The sequence below is a fragment of the Aspergillus tanneri genome (genome assembly GCF_003426965.1).
Source record: "Aspergillus tanneri strain NIH1004 chromosome Unknown AapTan_2_pilon_pilon_pilon, whole genome shotgun sequence".
Lineage (NCBI taxonomy): Eukaryota > Fungi > Ascomycota > Eurotiomycetes > Eurotiales > Aspergillaceae > Aspergillus > Aspergillus tanneri.
Genome location: NW_022984629.1, coordinates 5789480 through 5810830, shown reverse-complemented (window position 1 = coordinate 5810830; position 21351 = coordinate 5789480). Strand labels below are relative to the sequence as shown.

At 48.5% G+C, this 21351-nt stretch overlaps 8 protein-coding genes across 8 annotated transcripts; 3 read left to right on the top strand and 5 right to left on the bottom strand.

Moving 5' to 3' along the window:
* Positions 1 to 317: 317 nt before the first annotated feature.
* Positions 318 to 1876, top strand: ATNIH1004_001824 (FAD-dependent oxidoreductase; the record flags this gene model as incomplete). The annotated part of the gene is made up of 3 exons (XM_033566519.1): positions 318 to 367; positions 421 to 977; positions 1050 to 1876. 3 exons carry the CDS (start codon positions 318 to 320, stop codon positions 1874 to 1876), a joined length of 1434 nt encoding a protein of 477 aa, XP_033432276.1.
* A 1124-nt stretch (positions 1877 to 3000) lies between these two features.
* Positions 3001 to 4868, top strand: ATNIH1004_001823 (cytochrome P450; the record flags this gene model as incomplete). Its single annotated transcript, XM_033566518.1, has 6 exons — positions 3001 to 3327; positions 3392 to 3757; positions 3814 to 4034; positions 4111 to 4549; positions 4608 to 4697; positions 4752 to 4868. 6 exons carry the CDS (start codon positions 3001 to 3003, stop codon positions 4866 to 4868), a joined length of 1560 nt encoding a protein of 519 aa, XP_033432275.1.
* A 2959-nt stretch (positions 4869 to 7827) lies between these two features.
* ATNIH1004_001822 (uncharacterized protein) lies at positions 7828 to 9354 on the top strand (the record flags this gene model as incomplete). The annotated part of the gene is made up of 3 exons (XM_033566517.1): positions 7828 to 7859; positions 7919 to 8455; positions 8517 to 9354. 3 exons carry the CDS (start codon positions 7828 to 7830, stop codon positions 9352 to 9354), a joined length of 1407 nt encoding a protein of 468 aa, XP_033432274.1.
* Positions 9355 to 10952: 1598 nt separating this feature from the next.
* On the bottom strand, positions 10953 to 11408 carry ATNIH1004_001821 (uncharacterized protein; the record flags this gene model as incomplete). The annotated part of the gene is made up of 1 exon (XM_033566516.1): positions 10953 to 11408. The coding sequence occupies one exon, from the start codon at positions 11406 to 11408 to the stop codon at positions 10953 to 10955; it is 456 nt and encodes a 151-aa protein (XP_033432273.1).
* A 60-nt stretch (positions 11409 to 11468) lies between these two features.
* ATNIH1004_001820 (uncharacterized protein) lies at positions 11469 to 12890 on the bottom strand (the record flags this gene model as incomplete). Its single annotated transcript, XM_033566515.1, has 4 exons — positions 11469 to 12033; positions 12105 to 12350; positions 12422 to 12578; positions 12650 to 12890. 4 exons carry the CDS (start codon positions 12888 to 12890, stop codon positions 11469 to 11471), a joined length of 1209 nt encoding a protein of 402 aa, XP_033432272.1.
* Positions 12891 to 13281: 391 nt separating this feature from the next.
* ATNIH1004_001819 (SDR family oxidoreductase) lies at positions 13282 to 14852 on the bottom strand (the record flags this gene model as incomplete). The annotated part of the gene is made up of 4 exons (XM_033566514.1): positions 13282 to 13688; positions 13736 to 14003; positions 14053 to 14255; positions 14318 to 14852. The coding sequence occupies 4 exons, from the start codon at positions 14850 to 14852 to the stop codon at positions 13282 to 13284; spliced, it is 1413 nt and encodes a 470-aa protein (XP_033432271.1).
* A 579-nt stretch (positions 14853 to 15431) lies between these two features.
* Positions 15432 to 16413, bottom strand: ATNIH1004_001818 (uncharacterized protein; the record flags this gene model as incomplete). The annotated part of the gene is made up of 4 exons (XM_033566513.1): positions 15432 to 15476; positions 15549 to 15731; positions 15803 to 15894; positions 15966 to 16413. 4 exons carry the CDS (start codon positions 16411 to 16413, stop codon positions 15432 to 15434), a joined length of 768 nt encoding a protein of 255 aa, XP_033432270.1.
* A 2040-nt stretch (positions 16414 to 18453) lies between these two features.
* ATNIH1004_001817 (uncharacterized protein) lies at positions 18454 to 18798 on the bottom strand (the record flags this gene model as incomplete). Its single annotated transcript, XM_033566512.1, has 3 exons — positions 18454 to 18530; positions 18612 to 18705; positions 18763 to 18798. The coding sequence occupies 3 exons, from the start codon at positions 18796 to 18798 to the stop codon at positions 18454 to 18456; spliced, it is 207 nt and encodes a 68-aa protein (XP_033432269.1).
* Between the last annotated feature and the right edge of the window lie 2553 nt (positions 18799 to 21351).

The following is a 21351-nucleotide window of genomic DNA, read 5'->3' as shown; positions in this document are numbered from 1 at the left end:
AGATGAGGAGAATATTGTCTAGTGGGTTACCCCGTCTTCAGGTCTATATCTATTTATTCAGTGCCTCCAAGTTGTCGGCTCTCCATTCCCAAATTGAATCCGCTATCACTACTTCCGTACTAATCAGGTTTCACATATTCGGCATACACATAATCTATCTCTCGAAAATAACCCCGGATTGACGGACGAGTGTAGTAAGCTCTCCCGACCCTGAAGGGTTCTTAGCGCAGATCCGGGCCCGAGATTCCTGCACGAAGGCTTAACTAACCCGGACCCGGACTGAATTGGGACCCGAATGACACCATCTCCCCTATTGGATGGCCCAGAAGATCGTTTTCGACCGGGTTATGAGGGAAATTACTCAAAGGTAGGGGCTAAAATGCAAAATGGCCAGAGGATTTTTATCTTGCCTTGTCATAGGAAATTTACAATTGCAATAAGCCACCAACAAATATCCACTCTCACCATGACCATGATCGATGCGCAACAGGAGATTTTAAGCGTGGGCATCGTCGGCGGCGGCCTTATTGGCATCATGCTGGCCGCTGGTCTCGTCCGCCGTGGCATTACTGTCAAAGTCTACGAGCAAGCGCGAGGGTTCCGCGAGATTGGGGCCGGAATGGCCTTCACGGCTAATTCGGTTCGATGTATGGAACTGCTTGATCCAGCGATTGTTCATGCCCTACGATCCAGCGGTGCTGTCCCTATTTCAATCGGAGATCACCAGGGAGAAGGGCGTGATTGTCTTCGTTGGGTTGATGGTTACAGCGAGCCGTCCAAGATTCTCTATCAGTTGGACGCAGGTATCCGGGGGTTTGAGGCCTGTCGGCGTGACCAGTTCTTGGAGACACTTGTTAAAATATTACCCGACGGGGTCGTGGCATGTGGAAAGCGATTGGAAAAGATTCACGAAAATGATTTGGATGACAAGGTGACGCTTCAGTTTGCCGATGGCACATTTGCTGATTTTGATTGTGGTCAGCATGCCCTTATCTCAGGCTCGATCTGGTGAAGAATTGGCAGCTGATCTCAATGGTAAATTTTTATAGTTATTGGCGCCGATGGGATTCGGTCCCGTGTTCGCCAACATCTCTTTGGGGAAGGGTCGCCCTTTTCCTATCCTCATTACAGTCACAAGTTCGCTTTCCGCGGTCTAGTGTCGATGGGAAACGCTCTATCGGCTCTAGGAGAGTTCAGGGCCCGCACATTGAACATGCATGTGGGCCCGAACGCCCATCTGATCCACTATCCCGTCGCTAATGAGACGATGGTCAATGTAGCTGCGTTTGTGTCTGATCCTCACGAATGGAGCGATAAGACGAGCTTGGTGGGCCCTGCGACGAGAAAAGAGGCAATGCGGTGTTTTGCTGATTGGAATCCGTGCCTCCGCGGATTGATTGGCTTTTTGCCCGAGAATATCGATCGATGGGCAATGTTCGACACCTATGACTATCCGGCTCCCTTTTTTAGCCGAGACAAAATATGTCTTGTCGGTGATGCGGCCCATGCAGCGGTCCCGCACCATGGGGCAGGAGCCTCCATTGGCGTAGAGGACGCTTTGTGTCTGGCGACTCTGCTGGCGGAGGTCTGGGTTTCGACACGTGGGAAAAGCTCAACGATCCGCAATCAAGCTGTGGCTGCGGCATTTGACACTTATGATGGCATCCGCCGTTTTCGCGCTCAGTGGTTTGTAGATAGTAGCCGGAGAGTATGTGACTTGTACCAGCAGCCCGAATGGGCAGATGCCCAGCGGCGATTGAAAGCGGAGACCTGCTTTGAGGAGATCAAAGATCGATCGCACAAAATTTGGCATTTTGACTGGAATAATATGTTGGAAGAGGCAATTCAGACTTATCGGCAGAAGATGGGAGCGTGATTTCACATCCTTCCTATATATGGTTTTACTTGCTCTTAAATACGCATACAGAAAATCATCTAAAAAGACGTATCTTTGATTAACTTGTTCTCACTCGCATTTATGTAGTTGATTTGGGCGATCCATCCGTCATCCTCCCATGCAGTGCTTTGCATGTTTTCCACTCAAATTATGCGGGGCCTGAGCCAACTATGGAACCTGTCAAAATATACTGGTCCAGTTTGGGACATCATGTGAAATATATATACCCAATATCTCTCATAGAGGGATTGGGCAGAACATCCTTCTGAATACAATCAATTCAGACCCCCCCCAAATAAATCAAACAGAACCTTGAATCGGGAACATGAACTCCAGGGAGGAAGGCGATAGTGGTAGTGCGAGAGCATTCGTCTACAGGCATCTATGAAGATAAGGTACCTCCGTACTCGCCAAAAAAGTTGGCATGAATAGGGGTCAATTATGAGCTTTGCATGAGAACTTAATTTCGCCCGATTGATAGATGCGTACTTGAGGATGTCGGATGTCCTTCATTCTCTCCTTCCGTGTCTGCTAAACTACTTTCGTCGACCGCCGCCACTTATCTTGAGTGATAGAAACTATGATAGATGCTGTGAAAACCTTGACAAGGTTCACAGTGCACAGGGGAAATGGGGAATAGGGCAGGAGAAGCTATACCAGCTACACGCGCGTAGCCTACTAAGGAGCGTATATTTTTAACTAGATATATATCCAACGTCTCATCTAGATGCCGCACTCTTCTTTTTACTGGGATAGAGGATTCGGGGGTTGACACCGTTGTGCGTAGCCAAGGCGCTGGGAAGGAATCGGTCCGAATACCACCTCTTCAACAATAGAAAACACATTCTCTCGTTCTCTACGCTCTGATTCAGAGTGCTCTACTGCTTATCCAAGCTCAGGGCAATTGATTAAACGCCCGGCTGCTGGCTCGGGCCCGAATGCCAGATTTCATTCCGGCCCGGACAGCTAACTCCGAATCGCCTCAGCCGAGCTCCCATGAGATCAGAGTCATGAATCCCCGCATTTGCATCGATTCAGCATTTAATCAGGTTCCCGTCTGTTATTGTTGGGCAAATAGAGAGGAGAAAAGAATCATTGAAACAATGGGCCTCAGTTCACAGCTTAGCTGGGGCGTCCAGTCCTTAGCCCCACAACATAGCGGACCCGCTCTTCTCCTGGGAACATTCGTCAGCTTGCTAGTGTGGCGCTTCTTGATCTGGTTCCGGCTGCGCCACATCCCAGGTCCTTTCTTGGCCAGTCTAACAAACTTCACGCGGATGTCATGGGTTTCTACGAAGAAAGCGCATCTTATTCATCAAGAAATACACCAAAAGTATGGTGATGTGGTGCGGTTGGGTCCTAATATGGTCTCGATCAGTGATCCGAGCGCCATCCTCACGATTTACCCGATGAGGAAGGGATTCGTCAAGGTTTGATTGATCTAGCTTCAAGGCATCGTGTTTGCTTGTACTGGAGCTGACTGCTGTCAAATAGAATGATTTCTATGTCCCGTTGCGGCCGTACACGAAAAAAGGAGGTGCACTGCCGAATGTTTTCACTGCATTGGACGAGGATCTCCACATGAAGCTCAGGTACCCCGTGGCCTCTTTCTTCTCGCTGTCAAATGTATCCAAATTCGAGGGACTCGTTGATGAAGTACTTCAGGTTATAGATGAACAGCTAGAGCGGCGATTCTCAAGTCATGGTGAAATATTTGACTTGACTGAATGGCTGCAGTTCTTTGCGTTTGATGTTATGGGAACGATGACTTTCTCGAAACGATATGGTTTTCTAGAGCAGGGAAAGGACGTTGGTGGAATGCTAGATGCCATTGCTCATTTTATGAGGCAAGCTGCCCCGGTGAGGCTTCTTCCGCACTTTCGGTGGGTGAGGGGAGTTGCTTACGACTGTCGCAGATGATGCAAATCCCATGGTTGGACAAAGTTTTATATAAGAACCACTTAGCCGACACACTCAGACCCACACCGGGGACTAATATCATGAAGTTTGTGGGTGCGACTATCCAGGAGAGACAGAAGCTGGCAAACGAAAATGGTGATTTTACCAAGGCTGGAAAGGGCGATTTTTTGGATAGATATATCAGTACGCAAAAGAATGATGCAAATATTCCTCCCTGGTCGGCAATCCCCCCCCCATATATCTACATACAGAAAGAACAAGACTTAGCGGAACCTAACAAAGGGAAAATGCAGGTTCGTCACCGCCTGGACCATCTCGAACGTCCTAGCCGGGTCAGACTCCGTCGGAACAGTCATGAAAACCACCATGTACAACCTTCTAAAGAGCCCCCAAACTCTTGAGAAACTACGCACAGAGCTCGTTGCCGCTAATGTCTCACGTCCTTACCCACGCTGGAGCGAGGTAAATAACCTGCCATATCTAGATGCATGCATACAGGAAGCTCTCCGCGTTCATCCGCCCTTCGCGATGCCATTTGAACGTATTGTCCCAGAGGGAGGAATCCACATCGCTGGTCAATATATCCCGGCTGGCACCATTGTGGGAGCGAGTCCCTACGTTATCAACCGCCACAAACCCACATATGGTGCCGATGCCGAGCTTTGGAGGCCAGAAAGATGGTTAGAGGGTGACCCAGGCATGCGGAAAAAACGAGATGATGGTTTACTGACGGTATGGTCCTTCTGCCCTAATATCAACAGAGGTTTCTAAAAAAAGGCTTTTCATTCAGTTTGGTGCTGGGCGACGGGTATGCCTCGGCAAGCATATTGGAATCTTTGAGGTCAAAAAACTGGTTCCCTTCCTCGTGTTGAACTACGATGTAAGTTGATTGACTTGCACAAGGATGATTCAGATTTGGCTAATTCACCAAAAGATAAGTATGGTCAAGCCTGAGGCTTTTGCCGTTGAAAATCAGTGGTTCTTCCGACAAACTAATCTTCACGCTCAAATCCGGAAGATTCCTCTCGAGACAGTACGCTCGAGAGCCTAGGTATTCTACAAGAAAATTTCGACTTTCACGTCACTGCTCGGAGCCTTATTAGATACTAGTATCTCCTTTTCATCTTAAGGGAAATTCCTGATCCTAGGGGGCTAGAGATGTCTTTCAGATAAGAAATTAAGTGTCTATTGCGTTTAGGATTTGGCTTTAACGTCAATGAAATTCAGCCACCTCTTACTAGCAGCTCCTGATAGCACTGAAGTTAGCTTCAACTAATGCCATCGATAGATTTGACCGGTTAGGGGCACCCGGGGCTATACAATGCCAACACTCAGGTAATAAAATGGAGTAGTGCAAGTTGACCGAGAAAAGGGCAAGGGTTATTTCAATCGAATGGTCTAAACTCTGTATAGACTAATACACAGATTATTAATTCAATCTTTGCAAAGGCGTTCCGGTACATATGTTTTGTGGACTTGAATATAATTAGTATAGGTACCGCAGCGCGAGAACATGCCGAGAAGAGACCGAAAGGAGCACGAGCAGCCGAAAACCCTCCCTTGATGAAATTGAAGCTATATAAGACGAGATAAATCTTTTGATGCTCTCATTCATTCTTCAATCAAAAGCATTGGAACGTTCAAACTTTGATTCCGCATTTTCTCGTGAATTTCTACATCTCATCGCTCCCGAGCTTACGCCTCGAGCCACATCACCTAGAATGGTTTCAACCAAAATTACTATTAATACCCACCCAGCGGTGGTCCGAAAAGCCGTGAGCAAAATCTCTGTTTATACACTCTAGGAAGCCCCGGGAAGTGATGAATTAACTTGTCCCGGCTTTAGTTTTTGGACTTTGCCGCTCTCTCAACCTACCACAGCCTCCATTTCAACAGCATTATCCCTAAGAATCCAGCCAAGGAGCTTGTTCCTGGCGATGAGCTCTCACTGACTATCCGAGGCAGCACATTTACTTTTCTGTTTTTATCAATTCCCCGGAAGAGTTTGACCGGTACAAAAAATTGGGAAGCATCCCATTGGTTGACACTCGAAGGCAAGTTCCCCCCTGGGATTCCTATCCCGAGAGTGGAATCCGCTAGGGGCCCACTACCCTGGGCTAGCACTGTCCCTCTGGGTGGCTTATGCCTGAGGAATAGTTGCCATATGACCGTACACTCCACAGGGACAGTCGTCCTCCTGGACCCGCATACTTAGGCCGGGAATCCCCCGGGAGAATTTGCCCTGAAGTATCAACCCACCAACGCTGTGGTTTAGGGCCCCGGTGGCGGCATACTCTTGAAGGTATTCGCAATAGATCTGTGAAATAGGAATAGAACAGGAACTCGTAGTCTTCATATTTAGACTAATATTCTAGCACTCAAGATGATAGTTAATTCAATAAGCCGGACATCTCAGCTAGATACACAACTTCAGAAGCACTCTTCTGCTGGCTGAATTTCTACCACTGACAGAGGCGGGCGGTATAATCCTCTCATCTAGCTTCTCGTGTTATGCTCGACAAAGTGATTTCAGAAGTCATAGAGTCTATCGGTCCATATTTTCGCCACACGGAGGACCTTTATGCTTCATTCAATTGGTTTTGGATAGTAGGAGCCCTAGAGGGGTCAGGAAACTAGAAGCCACGGAGAGAATTTCGAAAGGACATACTAATTGAGAACTGAGGAATAACCAAACCCCCGATGAGTCTGCAGAGAAAATAAATACTTGTCCTGACTCTCAAATCCGTATACCCAAGCCGACATCCGCCCCGCACATCTCGCTATATTCTTGCGACTTACTTTCCAGGCTCATCTTCCTCCGGTCTCTTTTCTGTCGAATTGATTTCTTCTCCGTACTAGAAGCCTTCGATCATTCGCGAGGGGTCTTGGCCATAATGATTGTGAGATAAAGGGTTCGAACAAGTTAAAAGAGGGAGCAACAGGTTCGATGCTACTTATTTAGCAAGCACTGGGGTTGAGAAATGGGAAAGGAGAAAATATCAAAATGTGAAAATGTGCCTTTTGGTTCCTCAAAAGACCACAGTTTCCCCCTCAAAGACCGCGATGTGGCACCGTAATTGATTCAGCGACAACGGGCCACGATCTTGCCTCTATGACTGAGTGGTAAAGTATGCAATCCTAGCTGGTCTCTCTACAATACCAGAAGGTGAGCCGGAGGTGAGCCGGAGGTGAAGATAGGGCATAGTAATTGGAGCGGACGCTTCGCACCTCTCTGAATGCTGGTGGCCTAAGTGAAACGAGCTAGCCAATCAGCTTTGGCTGATGAGTTATCCCCAAGCCTGACTGACTGATCATAGGTTGGATCATCTGCGACAACTTTTTGGTTCCCAATAACCATCCAGCCGTGCATTCCCACTCATTGCTGCTTTGGCTCGGAAAATAACTTCCTGAGCAAACAGGAAACGGTGTCGTCGACAGTGTGAGTGGAGTGGTGTTGCACGCTTTTGATGTTCTGGACTCACCTACCCTCCTACTGCGATAAGCCAGCCTGCCCAGCAGTCCACAAGTGGGTTGGGTTGGGCTTGGGCTTTCGTGGGCTCTGATGAAGTCTATACTGTACTAGTAACTTAATCTTTCTACTATCAAATAATATGGCCTTGGTGGACCAGAATCATGTGACTGGATCAGGGTAAAACCCCCGCGGAGCACACAACAAAATAATCAATCAAGAATAACCAAGAAGAATAGTCAAGAAGAGGCCAACCAGCTCAATTCATTCAAATAAGACCTTTTCACCAATCGTACTCTATTTCCTCTTCGGGACTAGTCGTATATCTAACAACACCTTCCTTGTGGAGTAACTCTCAAAGTGATGATCAGTCAGCCGCCTGGGCTAACCCGAAAGAGGAAGCGGTGGACGAGATGATCCGCCAACAGTAACTAGCTCGCTTCCATACAGTTGTGAGCACATTGCGGTACATCGCATTGGTACATGCACATGATGTAATGACCAGTCGCAGCTTCCGTTTCTGATTGCTCCAAATCTCATCATGTGCGAAGGCAGTGCCCTGACCCAGGATCTGTCTGCTCCATCTGAACCTCATTTGCTATTGCCACACCTTTTCTCTCATCATAACAAAGAGCAAACCAGGATGGATCCATTTTCTCGGGGCCTGCCGGGTCTAACAGGCCGTGGCCTCCCCAGCCATCATTTTCATCACCGTTTTCATCGTCTTTGCCGTATCACCAACAGTCGTCAGGTCATTTCGCTCGTCGACGACGTGACCTGTCAACCCCTCATCCCACAAGGCCGTCGCCAAGATCCCATCCCCCAACACCACCATCCTTAACGCCGCCGTCCTTGCCTAGTGTTCCCGTTCTCCCAGACCGACAACCTCTTGATCCCACGCGAAAGATCACACCGCCAGAAGAGAAGGAGATGCACGCCCGAGATAAGCAACAGCCTGCGGCGTCTGCAAGCAAATTCAAGTCGCCATACGATGAAGCCTATGCATATTATCATGAGTGCAAGGCCTGGGCACATCCACGCGTTGCTACAGCACCTTTTGAGCGTCGCCGCCCTCTGGAAGACTATGAGAAACAACTTGCTATCAAAATGTCGGTCGGAGATTGGAACAAGTTGCGCCGTGACCTCGACCTCGACTCCAAAGACGAATCGTAAGACTTGCCCCTTTTTTTCTATAAAGATTTCTTGCTAATTGGCCTTTTTTTTGACCAGATATCCTCGCTTTTCGTTTGATGCATCGACATCGACTTTGATTATCCAATGCATGCCTAGTCCTATCCACCAGTCTATTTCCTCTATATTAATCGAGGAGATTATGATATCCAAAGCAGCTGTTCCAGTTAATCTCCGACGACAAACACAAGCTTTATTTGACGAGGATTTTAAGTCTTTTGGAGGTCAATGGTCCGGTTCCGATAAACGACCCGACCTTGGGATTGGGGTACGCAACGCAAATAATGAGATGGAGCTTAAATGGGTCCTCGAAGTCGGGTTTTCGGAAACATACAAACAGCTGAAGAATGATATACGGCTCTGGTTGGAGGGCAGTTCTGAAGTTTCCATGGTTACGATCGTGAAGTTTTGCGAAACTCCATCGTATCGCTGTCCGTTCCCGAGAGATCCGATCTATGGCGATGATGAGGAAGAGCTGGATACACTACAGGCACTAGGGATTCCTTCGGATGTGAGAGAAATTCTTAAAAAAGATGTGGTCTTTGAAGGGGAATACGGACCTGCAACCTATAAGAGATTGACATGGGTAGGAAAGATCTCTGAAGTCTGGATGGAGACTTGGGTTCGGGGTGCGGATGGAAAGGCAGTGCAACGTGGCATTGCTGAAGACCTTATGCAGGCTGATCAAGTCCAACTGGATTTTGGAGACCTCTTGCCTCATGGGTACCCGCAGACGATCACGATTGACTTGGAACAGTTCCGTTCGATCTTAAAAGACAGCATATGTAAGATGGCTGTGAATCGATGCATGGATGCTATTAAAGACTACAAAGAGCGTCATGGCGAGGGACGAGGCGACGGAGACTATCATGGGTGATGAGGGACAAAGAAGGACAAAGAAGGACAAAGCGACGGAGACTCTGAGCCATAGAAGCTTTTATCATCAAACCAGTTTGCTGTACAAATACCTACTTATTCTATTTAACAGGACCTCAACAAAGAGTTATTGCGTCCTTATTCCTCTGCTGGCCTCTCCTTCGGACTATGCTATGTAATGCTTGCACGGCCCTGAAGTGCGGCGTGCAATTTTGAGTCTTGGGGCAGTAAAATAGACTTTAGGTTATTCGGATCCGTGTATGCGGCCGTATTCTGTGGTACTTCATGAGGGTGGTCAAAGGTTCCAAAAATTGGCACCTGGACGGCAAAACATGCACTAAAAGTGGAAGCTCAGGTTAAGTACTCCGTAAACGACGCGAGTTCCTATGGCTAGCTACAACCATAGGCACAACTATGTACTAAAAGGAATGCCTATTATCAGAGCTCCATAAACAAGGCCGGAATTGCTTAGATGGTCCTTGACCGAACTCTTCGATGCCTTCAATTCCGCGGCCCCAAGTCACCAAACAGCGCACCAGGATGCGGGTAAGGCCAATGGGATCTTCATCATAGATGGAAAACGCGCGCATCGTTGCCGTCACCCTTCAGGAGCTGCATAGAGCACAGAGGCGACTGTGCGTAATCTGTTAGCTCGATTTGCTAGGTATAACGAATAGCACCGTCACTGTTGAACTAGTGTCGGGGACCAAAAATAGTGGTCCTGTGTGTAGGAGATTTTGGGCCGCCTGCTAGCTCCATGGTAGGACTCCCATGGGAGTGGGGCGGATGGGGGGAGCTATTCTATCAGCTACAGGCCAACTAGCCACATTAGGAAGTAGATGTCATTCAGTGGAAACACCAGGAATTGCAGTATCTCAACCAACTGAGCCTACTAAGCGGTTCCCTATATTCTCATTGAGGTGTTCGACTATCTAAAGGATTGAGGGGTTGAGTGGATCGTCAGATACTCCGCACCGCCAAGTCGGGCGGATTATAGTGTTTCCGTAACAAAAGTAGCTTAACGGTTTTCAAAAGCGGAGTCACGCTTTTGCCCTCTAATCACCTTCGAAACATCGGACCTACTTTAATTTTGCAAAGTGCCTCAACACATATAGCCAGGAAATGGAATCTAGTGCTGGATATTATTGTAGTTGCCATCCCTGATGTTTCTCCTGGACATGGCTACCCGCACTTCCCACCTGTTACGGAAAAACTATAATCCGCCCGACTTGACGGTGCGGAAATATCTAACGATCCATTCTACCCCTCAATCCTTTAATGAGTTGAACACCTCAATGAGAAAAATAGGGAACCGCTTAGTAGGCTCAGTTGGTTGAGATACTGCAATTCCTGGTGTTTCCACTGAATGACATCTACTTCCTAGTTAGGCTAGTTGGCCTGTAGCTGATAGAATAGCTCCCTGCGCGTCACTTCCCCTGAATTCCACAACAACTTTGAAGTGGTTGCATTAGAGTAGTAGCTCTATAAGGGGGTTCCCGTTGTATGTTACTGACGCTGCGATTTTGGGTGTATGAAATTGAAACGCCCCGATGTTCATTTCGAGACAAAGGCGAAATGTGCGCCTTTAGATCCAGACAGCTAGCCGATCTTGATTTTTCTGCGATCCATGAAAACCGACAGGCAGAGACAAAAGCAGCCGGAGGCGATCGACAGGATGAAAACACGACTGATCGCGTGTACAATCGCTGCGAGGACTTGCTGTTGCTGGGCGTGATTGAGGCTCTCCAATAGATGGCTCCCGGCGCCGGAGGTTAGACTTTGAATCTGCGTCGTGTCCAGGGTGGGAAACCGATGGCGAATCCCGTTCTGGGCCAGGTTCAGGAAGATGGTGTTTGCGATGGACAGTGCGATTGCAAGGCCTCCTCCTCGAGCACACATGATGAATCCAACGGCGCTCGATGTCTCCTGGGGTGGAGCCAGCCATTGGGCGACCGCAAACGGAGCATTGAGAAACATGCCCGTGCCAATACCGTTGAGAACCATCCCGCCGTAAATAAATCCGTTGGACGTCGAGAGATCAAGCTTGTAGAGCATGCTGTTGGCGGCTACGACGAGGACCGAACCGATGACGTACCATGGCATGCTGTATCCCGATCAAGCCATGAGGTGGCCGTTTAACATGGTGAAGACCGCCAGGCAGCCGATGAATGGTAATAACCGCACACCGGCCAGCAGAGAATCACTGTGCTGCACGAACTGAAAGTAGAGCGGGATGAAATAGATGGTCACAAAAGACGACGTCCCCGCAGAGGACCCGACCAAGAATTGGATCAACAGGCCTCCGTTCTTCAGGAAATGGACCGGAAACATTCGGTTTTTGGGGTCGGACCAAACTTGGTGGATGCATAGCGCGATGAGCAGAACGCCCGAGACACAGAACATCGCGATTTCTTGGGCGCTGTTCCACGCAAAGGTGGTGCCCCCGAATGAGATGGCCATGAGCCCGGAGACATACACTCCGATGACGAGAGTGTTTCCGATCCAGTCCACCACTTTCATCCGGTCCCAGAACGTCACTCCCGGCCGCAGATCACGGGATGGAAGCAAGAAGAAATATGCTGGTGCGAAAGCGCCCCCAATGCACAGATTGATATAAAAGGCCCATCGCCACGTCGCGGAGGCATTGGAGGCAAAGGCGCCTCCAATGACCGGTCCGAGGCTGGAGCACAGATGCCATGGTCAGTAATCAGATTTGGTCTCCTCCCCGCTCGCCGAGAAGAGCACTCACACGGTGCCAAAACCGAATACCACCCCAATGATGCCGATATACTTGGTCGTTCCAGAGGCGTCGTGAACAGGGACAACATCATCATCACGCCCAAGTACATTCCTCCGCCGCCCAGGCCGCCCAGAGTACGTCCGATAATGAGTGCATTCATGTTGGGCGCGGCCCCGCAGACGGTCGAACCGATCTCGAACATCGCTACGCAGAGCACATAGATCCATTTGGAATTAAATTGGCTATAGATCCGTCCCCTGCACATATCGGTTCATAATTAGCTTGAGGGAACTTGGCTGCACCGGGTCGAATCGGTGCAAAGGCTTACCAGAGCAGATTTGTGCTCGCAGTTCCGAGAAGAAATGACACCGAGAGCCAAGGCAATTTATTGATCGAACCAAACTCGGCGATGATGTTTGGCTGAACATCAGCGACAATTGTCTGATCCAGCGCGAATAAGAACACGCTGGACAATATGGCCGTTACTACGACACGTATTATCAGGGACCACATCCAACGTGGGAGTTATGGAACACGAGGATCCTACGGAACTTACCAGCGAACACCCACTTGATCCCATGTATGTCTCGTGGGGGACGAGCCGATGATTCCAATGTCAACGGCTGTATGCGATCGGACGCCGACTTTCCAGGTTGGTTCCTGCTTGCTGCGTTGCCGTGTCGCCGGTCCTCGTCGGGGTGGACCTCTAGCCCTCGAGAGCTTTCTGGAGAATCGGTCCAGCCAGTCGCGGTCATTCGAAACTGCATTTCAGTGTCGGTAACGCTGGTTTCCGACATTGTGTTGGATTGGGGTAAAGGAAGAGGTTAAGTCGTGCGTGCTCTCCAAGGGGCTTCGAGAGTCAGCAAAAGTAGGTACACGCTTTCTGTGGGCAACTTTAAACACGCATCCCGGGCAGTCCATAATAAGAGTGACCCTCAGCCGCAGCACCACAAACATACCATCTCCTTTCGGCGTTAACCCAGCTAACAACGAGTATATGCTCCCTAGCCAGTAGTAGTGGAAACTGTGGAGCTGCCCAACTCAGATCTGGCGCCGCCTTCCTTGCGTGAACCATTCAATAGGATGCAGGCCTCGGAGCCACAGCCCCATAACAATATCCACCCTCGGCGTTAACCGCAGCGCACAGAGAGAGTACCTACTCGGTGGCACATTGGACTGGAGGTAACATTAACTCCGTCCGCACATTGGACCGGAGGTAACATTGAGTAACTCCGTCCACACATTGGACCGGAGTAGTGGAGCATGGGGGGCTGTCCAGCGCAGACCCCGCCCGCCTTGAATCCGGCCCGTAGCAAAGTTGCCTGGCGTTGCTAATAGAGCCGTCGGCGTAACATGCTGTCTGCAGGCTCGGGAAACCTGCTCACCCCATTCTACGGTACACGATCGCCGCGCAGCCAGGATAATTAATGTTTGAGATGGTTTTCGGACGTCCCAGGACACATTTGGAACAGGGAAGGCATGGTCAAGATTTATAACACTACGGACTACGCGCTGGAAAGTATGAGAGTTATCATTGTCTTTGTTTTGGTACGGCCGCTTCCATTGATTCGGGCGACTGCAAGGATGATGCCACCCTAGGTAGCATGGGCTTGCTTTTCGTTCCGCTCAAGATCTAACATACAACGTGCGACATCCAAAATGGTCTCTTCAAGACTTCGGAACTCCACTCCTAAAGATTGTTTCACCTTGGAATTATCGATGGAATATGCCCCTGCAGGTAAGGAGCGTGTCCCTGGTTTCCCAAGCGGCGTGCGTTCACTCAGTTCGGGGAAGTGTGATCGGAGAATATCGCAAACATCCTGGAAGTCAAATTGCCTGGCGCACACCAAAAACCGTTGGTTGCCGGCCTCTGGGACAATCATGGCTCTGAATTGGGCATCTGCAAGATCCTACAGATTGTTGGTTAGATCAAAACCACTGTCAAGCTGGGCTACTTACTCGGACGTCGACGTAAGTGTGTACCGGCATGTACGGCACGGGAGCATCCTTGGTCGAATTAAAGCAAAGTTTCCACAACCGAGAATTAGATTCGTTCAGGTCCCAAATGCTTGTGATAGAGTGCCGCAAAGGACCGAAAGTCGCCGGCGGAGATAACGTGACCAAGTCAAAAGGTGGCTGTTCTTCCTTCATAAACTTCCATGCTGCGTAGAGAACACCGTCTTAGTACTGCCTCTGCTAACAGCAACCAGAACAATCGACGTACCTTCTTGTTCGGCAAAAAGCTTACTGGCCCTGTATGCTTTCGACGGATCGCCATGCACTGCCTCTTCCCATGTAACCGGGTTCCAGTCCGCTTCCGTATAAAGCCTTGCTGGGTCCGAGACAAGGTTGTCGTAGTCAATCACGCTGGCGCAGCTACCAGTCCAAATGACTCTTCTCACGCTCGGGGCATTGTCTTTCACGGCTTTGAGGAGGTTCAACGTCCCCTTGATGGCCGGCTCGAGGAACTGAAGATTGCTCCCCACGTTCGTGTACGTGAACGGGGATGCCGTATGATAGATGGTGTCAAAAGCGGGGTTTCCCTGTATCGCCGTGTGGTATGCTCCGGGTGCGACAATATCGGGGACGATTGTGATAGATATCTGAGATTGCTGCATGGCGAAGTCCCTCAAAATCTTGTCGCCTTTTTCTTGTGTTCTAACAGCACAGCAGACAGTGCAGCCATGGTCAAGAAGCTGGGTTAGGATGTGGGATCCAATGAAGCCGTTGCCCCCGGTGAGAAGGACGTGACGGGCCATTGTCAGTGTTGGGACGTGTGGGCTAATGGGTTCCCGTGTAGAAATATGTAGAGGGCAAAGTGAGGGCGAGGTTGGAGGGCGAGAAATGAAAATGGCTTGTCTGGGATGTGATTAAGCTGATCGAGTGGTAGTTATTAAAGACAGGAGGACCCCTCCCATGTTAACTCCACCCATCAATGTTTGACATGTGTCCTGGAGTGGGTATATATTTTATTTAACTAGATTAATTACAAAGCAGTCTGTCTATCTCCAGGCTACTATGCCAGTTAGTAGACCGCTATTTATCTCCTACAAGCAAAGAATATATAAGAGGCGTATGGGTGTAATAAGGGAGTGCCTGTAACAATTTTTTAGAAATTGTAATATGCGTTATTTACATAGAAATACTATGTATCGGACTTTTCGGACTTGCGGATTCGGCGGTTTTTGCGGTTCCTCCGTGCGACTCTATAAGGGCTACCTAAAACTTGCCCCTTATAAGATTAAGATCTATGCAGCTATTAATGCATATTTTAAGATATATTATCTGGGTCTATGTCGGTATTAGTTCTCATACAACTGTTAGTCTTTTATGTTCTTTCAAGGCAGCTTGTCCAGCCCAGTTCCCCTACTCATTGCCCGGTCCTACGCAACACATATCAGTAATCAATTCATGTCAAAAAGAAATGGAAAATGAAAGAACAAAGGGACACCAACTAAAACGGTTGTCGGCATGTAATTGGACATAAACTTCACTATGGAAGCCATCGCGCCACGCCACACCGGTCCCGACGCTCCGGCCAAGACATCCTTGACAACCTCGCGAGCAAAGTCTGCCGGCGCGCTCTTACTCGAGACATCCTTCCCGACGCCACGTAATTGAATATCCGAGAGCGCCTTCTGGTAAAGGGAGGTTTCGGGCAGGGTCAGGCCAGAATGCGACATGACATTTGTGGCGACGGAGCGGTGACCAGGGAAATAACCCGGATGTTGAAGGGCTGCAGTTCTAGCCGGAGAGTCTCACTCCAAGACATTAGAGCGGCTTTTGAGGCGTTGTAGACACCTGATGCGAATTTTCAGCAGGTTATTCCTGATATTTTTTTTATCACGACCGCCGGGGTGGAGGATCCTTACTCATCCAGGGGGCGTACAAGAAGCCTGAGATGGAGCAGACGTTCACGAGGGTACCGCCATTCTTGGCCGCCTGAAGCAACGGCGTGAAAGCCTGGGTGACAGCGATGACACCCCAGAAATTTACATCGAAAAGACGCTTGGCCTCGTCTATGGAGGTGTCCAGGGCGGGATAGACGAGGGATTGGCCGGCGTTGTTGATGAGAACGTCGAGAGAGTCACCACTTGAAGACAAATCCTGGCGGACGGTATCGACGGCAGCGGCAATGCTGGCCGGGTCGACGACGTCGAGGGTGACGAGAGTGACATTGGGAAGTTTGACAAGGTGGTTCATCTTGGCTGGGGAGCGGGCTGTCGCGTAGACTCTCAGCCCTTGGGCGTGGAGTTCCTCCACTAGCGCTGAGCCGATGCCTCCGGCGCTGCAGCCGGTAACGAGGGCGCAACGGGGCATTGTGAGATTATTGATGAGAAGAAAGAGAGAAACAGGGAGAAGGGAGGGGAAGGATGTGAGTTTAATAAAAGGACTTTTCGTTTTCTTTGTTTTGCTTGCCCCCTGTCGCTCGGAAGGGAATGTTCCGGAGTCGAGGAGAACAAAGAAGCACCTTTTCGTTTGCAACTAGCGAGCCCCTCACGCTGCTTTGGCGCCAGGTAGAATGGGTTTCCCAGTTTCCAAACAACCTGCAATTGAATACTCGCCGTTTCCTCCCGGCTAATTTCTCCGGTGAAAGTAATCAGCCCTATCGGGCCAAGAAACCTAATACGGTCTACTAAAGTAATACGCCCTGAACGTTGTGGGGAAAATACTACTTGGAGTCATCAGGAATCCGAATATCGCAAAAAAGAATAGGATCATCATATTGAATGCATTGAAGGTACTGCAAATGGTGAGACCTCTCGGTCTTGGGCACCCACTACTTCCATAACAGCTCTGTGTCCCACTTGTTCGTGGCAGATTCTAAATAAGAACCCTACGCGCTACCGGTTGCCTCCTACGCCCCGCTCACCTAGGCTGACCGTATTAATTCAGTCCAACCTGACGGGCATATCCCAGGGCAAAGAATATATTCGATAGGATTTCTCCATGCCGCAATGACTACTATACGCGTCCGAGAATCCTTCCCATGGAACAATAGCAGCTAACCTTTGGGCTGTTGAGCTGCCACTGCCTAGCAGCATAGTAGCTACTGTAGTTCCAAGAAGGTGGGCTTTCTCGGAAGACAGGGCCGTTCCGCAGCCCATTTCACCACGTTGTAGAATTGAATCTAAAATTTACATTTCAGATGGGGTTGGGTAACCAAGATGGGTGTCATGAGTCTCCGCCTCCACAAGACCTATATGCAAGGAGCCAGGGTTAGTTATAAGTTTATATATTAATTAAATTACCAAAATGTCTTTCACTTCTCTCAAAGGCAACGATATGGAGTAAGCATCCTCAAATAACTGTCCATATCGATGTTGGGCTGACACGGATCAGCGGGCCTGGCACAGTGACCACGCCCATTAGCTAGGGTGGCCAGTTTAGTGTGGCGGTTATTTGAGTCAGACTTGTAATTCACTGGCACTACTCCGGGAGGTAGATACTAGTAATATATCCGGGAGCCAGACTAAGGGTTGCAAAATTGCTGTGGGATGATGATCCAAGTCTAGAGTGTGGTTGCAGGCACGACGCTCAATGCTGATTTCTGAAGCACCACAGAATCTCTTGGCCGTCGCTTTGTAGCATAGAAGAGAAAGAGGAAGAGTATGGTGCGACACTCAAGGGGGCTGGCGCTGATTAGGGGAGTACTCAAAGTAACAGACAACCACACTACTCTGTCACGAATCCCTGCATGGCGGACCAAGTTGCAACCTGGGTGGCTGGAGATTACAGCGTTGCATGTCGCAATTATGACAGCTTAGCGCGAGGCAACAAAGGAAACAGTTAATTATGTTTCTCCACCTCAAAGGCCCTCTTTTGCGGAGTCAACATCAGCCCAGCAGCGATCAGCAAATAATTTACCCCTGGCCACAGAAACACCATGGTCCGAACGCGCCTAGTAGAAATCAAAACGCCTGTATCGAAGTCACCCGCTTGTATTTTAATGTACATTAAGGCTCTTTCGTTATACAATTAATAGCGTTTCAAGGTATACATATATTCAACTCAAAAGTACTGTCAGCTCGGAATATTCCTTTTTTGTGGCCAGAGGGGATAATACAGTATTCTTTGTACATAGAATTGGCCGCCGTCTGCTACTATAAGGTCGGCCTTCCGCAAACCCCTATTTAAATCAAAGCTTTAAGCGACCCCCCGCTTTAGAAAATTGATTCTTCCTTCTTGCTACAACAGTGGGAATCAGCTATCTTTAAACCTCGATATTCCAATTATTTCGTTGTGTTCATGGAGCAACAGTTATAGATGACAAATCTCGACCTGCGTTAGTGGAAGCAGACCTTGATGGAAAGAAGGATGGTTCACGACAATACAGCATATACGTCCGGTATGCTCTCTTTATGCCTCCGCATCTACCCAGGATTGATCAACCTTGGCGACATAAACAACAGCTTCGTCGGCGCCTGGTAGAGATCCTACAACCGTGTCAGAGTGGTAACAATGTATAGGGGTAAAAAATGCAACTCGTTCTAACAGGATGCATCATTGAAACTTACGGGGTTTGGCATCGACCCAAGATTGATCAACCTGCGCCGGATAGACTACGGCCTCGTCGGCATCGACAGAACCACGTGTCGTAAGGATTAGTACCTAGCTAGATATCTGTTAGACGATGGTCATACGTGTAACTAATGGGATGTCGCTAACCGCAGCTGTCAGAATCAGAATAATTCGGAGTTTCATTTTGATTTCCTTTAAAGCGAGGATGGCTTGGGTTTGATGTAGTGAAAAGTCCTGGGTGTTCTGAGCTGGAACCCGTCAAAGGATCTGGGGTCATACAGCTTTCAAATATCTGGGACGATGACAGTATGAACCGCTCTGTGACCTGTACCGTTCATAAGTCGGGCCCGAACTCCGTCAGATATGTCCATAGCCATCACACAGTTAGTGGTGGAGAGACATCTTGCATGATGAATTCATGAGAAATCTCACAATGAGGACATCACTGTTCAAGTAATTAATTGATTGGTCAAAGTCTGTTGACTATGATCCCCAGCGTTTACCTTGTAAACCCATTTCGAGGGTATTCTACAAGCCTCAACAGCATGTTTCACCGGCCCAGGCAGTCCCAGACGGGTTCTAATGGCCCACGACATCTGATGAGGGAGATGTTTCTCCCACTTCCAGTTTATACCACCCCCACCCTGCTGCAACTCTGCGACTCTGACCTTATCGAAACGACTCGTCTTGCAGCTGTGCTATTGCGAACTAGCTGTCTACCACGCCGCAGTCGCTCTAGGCGGCCTGCACCAGGATGTAGAAGTCTCCAATGTGCCTTTACCTGGAAAGGACTTTAGTACGTCGTTGCGTCGATTCGCTCTAGAACAGTCCACGCGGCTGTCTTGTCTCTTAGCCTGACAGCACAGTTCTCGGGATCCGCATCTACGGGAGGTCACTTCTCTGCTGTTTACTGTTTCTGCTGCTGGACATGTTACATGGACGCTATACTCATGTATTTAGACACCTGCAGAGCGGGGCGCAGATATTAAAAGAGCTCAAGGCCCAGGCACAGCTTCGGGCCGGCTATTGTCGTCGGCTATCAACTAATAGCTCGTGTCGGCATTCGCACGCCTGGATATCCAGTCGGCGCAGTGCGGTGTTGGACCCCTTCTGGACACCAACAACGGGGTGGCATCTCACCGTTTATTGGCTTTGGCGTATTATCGAGGCGAGATAGGCAATGGAAGTTATAAGTACCGTGTTTCGGCTCCAGCTGCACGCCTGGTTCTTGTTGGAGTCGGACAATATTGCGAATTATTATATTTTAAGCCTTAAACAAGGACAGCTAATTTTGCAGCTAAACTATTATATACAGCCCTTCGAGCATTTCCGGCGTCAGTATGTGCCGGATTTTGTCCCAAGAAGGAAAGAGCGGAGGATTTTATTTATCTACCCCAACGGTGTCTCTCCTTGTGCGTGAGGACCTTTATCTGCGCGACTGTGCACTTGAGCAACACACGGCAGAATACAAAGCGCAGCTAGACATGGCAGAGCAGATTCTGCGTAAATATTCATAGCATCCTACCGTTAGTGTACACATGGACATTCCCCCCGCGTTGTGGTACCTGGTTATAGCTTGTTAAGATAGTAAAGCTTGCTGGCAAGCCGTGCATTTCCTGCGGTCCTGGCCACACGTAGAGAGGATATTTAATTCCAATTGGGTGGCCGTTATAGCGATGGAGTCCAATAAAACTGATTTGGGAGTGTTTGATCAATTGCCCGATAGCCCTGGGAGCAAGTCAGGGGATTCGTTCCCAACTAATATTAACAGGGAGATATGTCCAGCAGGGTCATATGTAAATAATCCAGGGGTCGACTTGAAGGAAGGTTCGGTCTATATAAAATACCTTGAGGACGGGATATATTCAGGATTGTTGTCTTCCAAGTATAACAGAATTAATATTTATAAGGATTTTAACCTGACTATGGATTTTTATTTTTTCAAGGTTCGCAGAAGCTTTATACTTTGGACGACAAACTATCTCCCGGAGTTATTTAGAGATTGTATACTATAACTAAAAAGACAAGGGCCTTAGCCGACAGGCTAGATGTTATGATGGAGGACTAGTTAGTTGGTCAAGTCACAAACGGCCAGTTACCGCGACATTATTATCTGAAGCAGAATATATCGCCGCTGCGGAAGTAAACAAGTAAGTAATAAGGCTACGCCATTCTCTATATTCTATTCAAAAACAGGAGATGTACGGCTGCCAGCCAACAATTTTATATATCAGCACCACTTCTGCGATAAAGCTATCCTAAAATCCGGTCCTACATAGCCGAAGCAAGCATATATACTCATTCGATATTATGCTATTTAGGATTTTATTAAATATTAAGATATTAAGCTAGTCCACACACCGGGAGATCAAATGCTCGCGGGTAGCCTTGCGAAGATAGTTCAACAAAGGTCATGGAACGATTAGTTAATGATTTTCGATTGGATAAGAACTAGAAAGAGAAGAATATAGGTCTTTAAGTCCCAACATCTATTGAAACCAGATTGCCAGAACAAGCGTTAAACGCCTTAAATTGCTTATATTGTTTAATATGCTCGCAGTCTTTTGATTTTATATTTCTATGTTGAATTCTCAGATGTTGAACGAAGATGAGTGTAAAGGAATATGCGTTAGTAAATATATGTTAATCTAACACAATCCCGGAGGGGGCTTACCGGCGTGAGATAGAAAAAGAGTCAACAACAACGAAGTCAGTCATTAATTACTTCTACTGGTT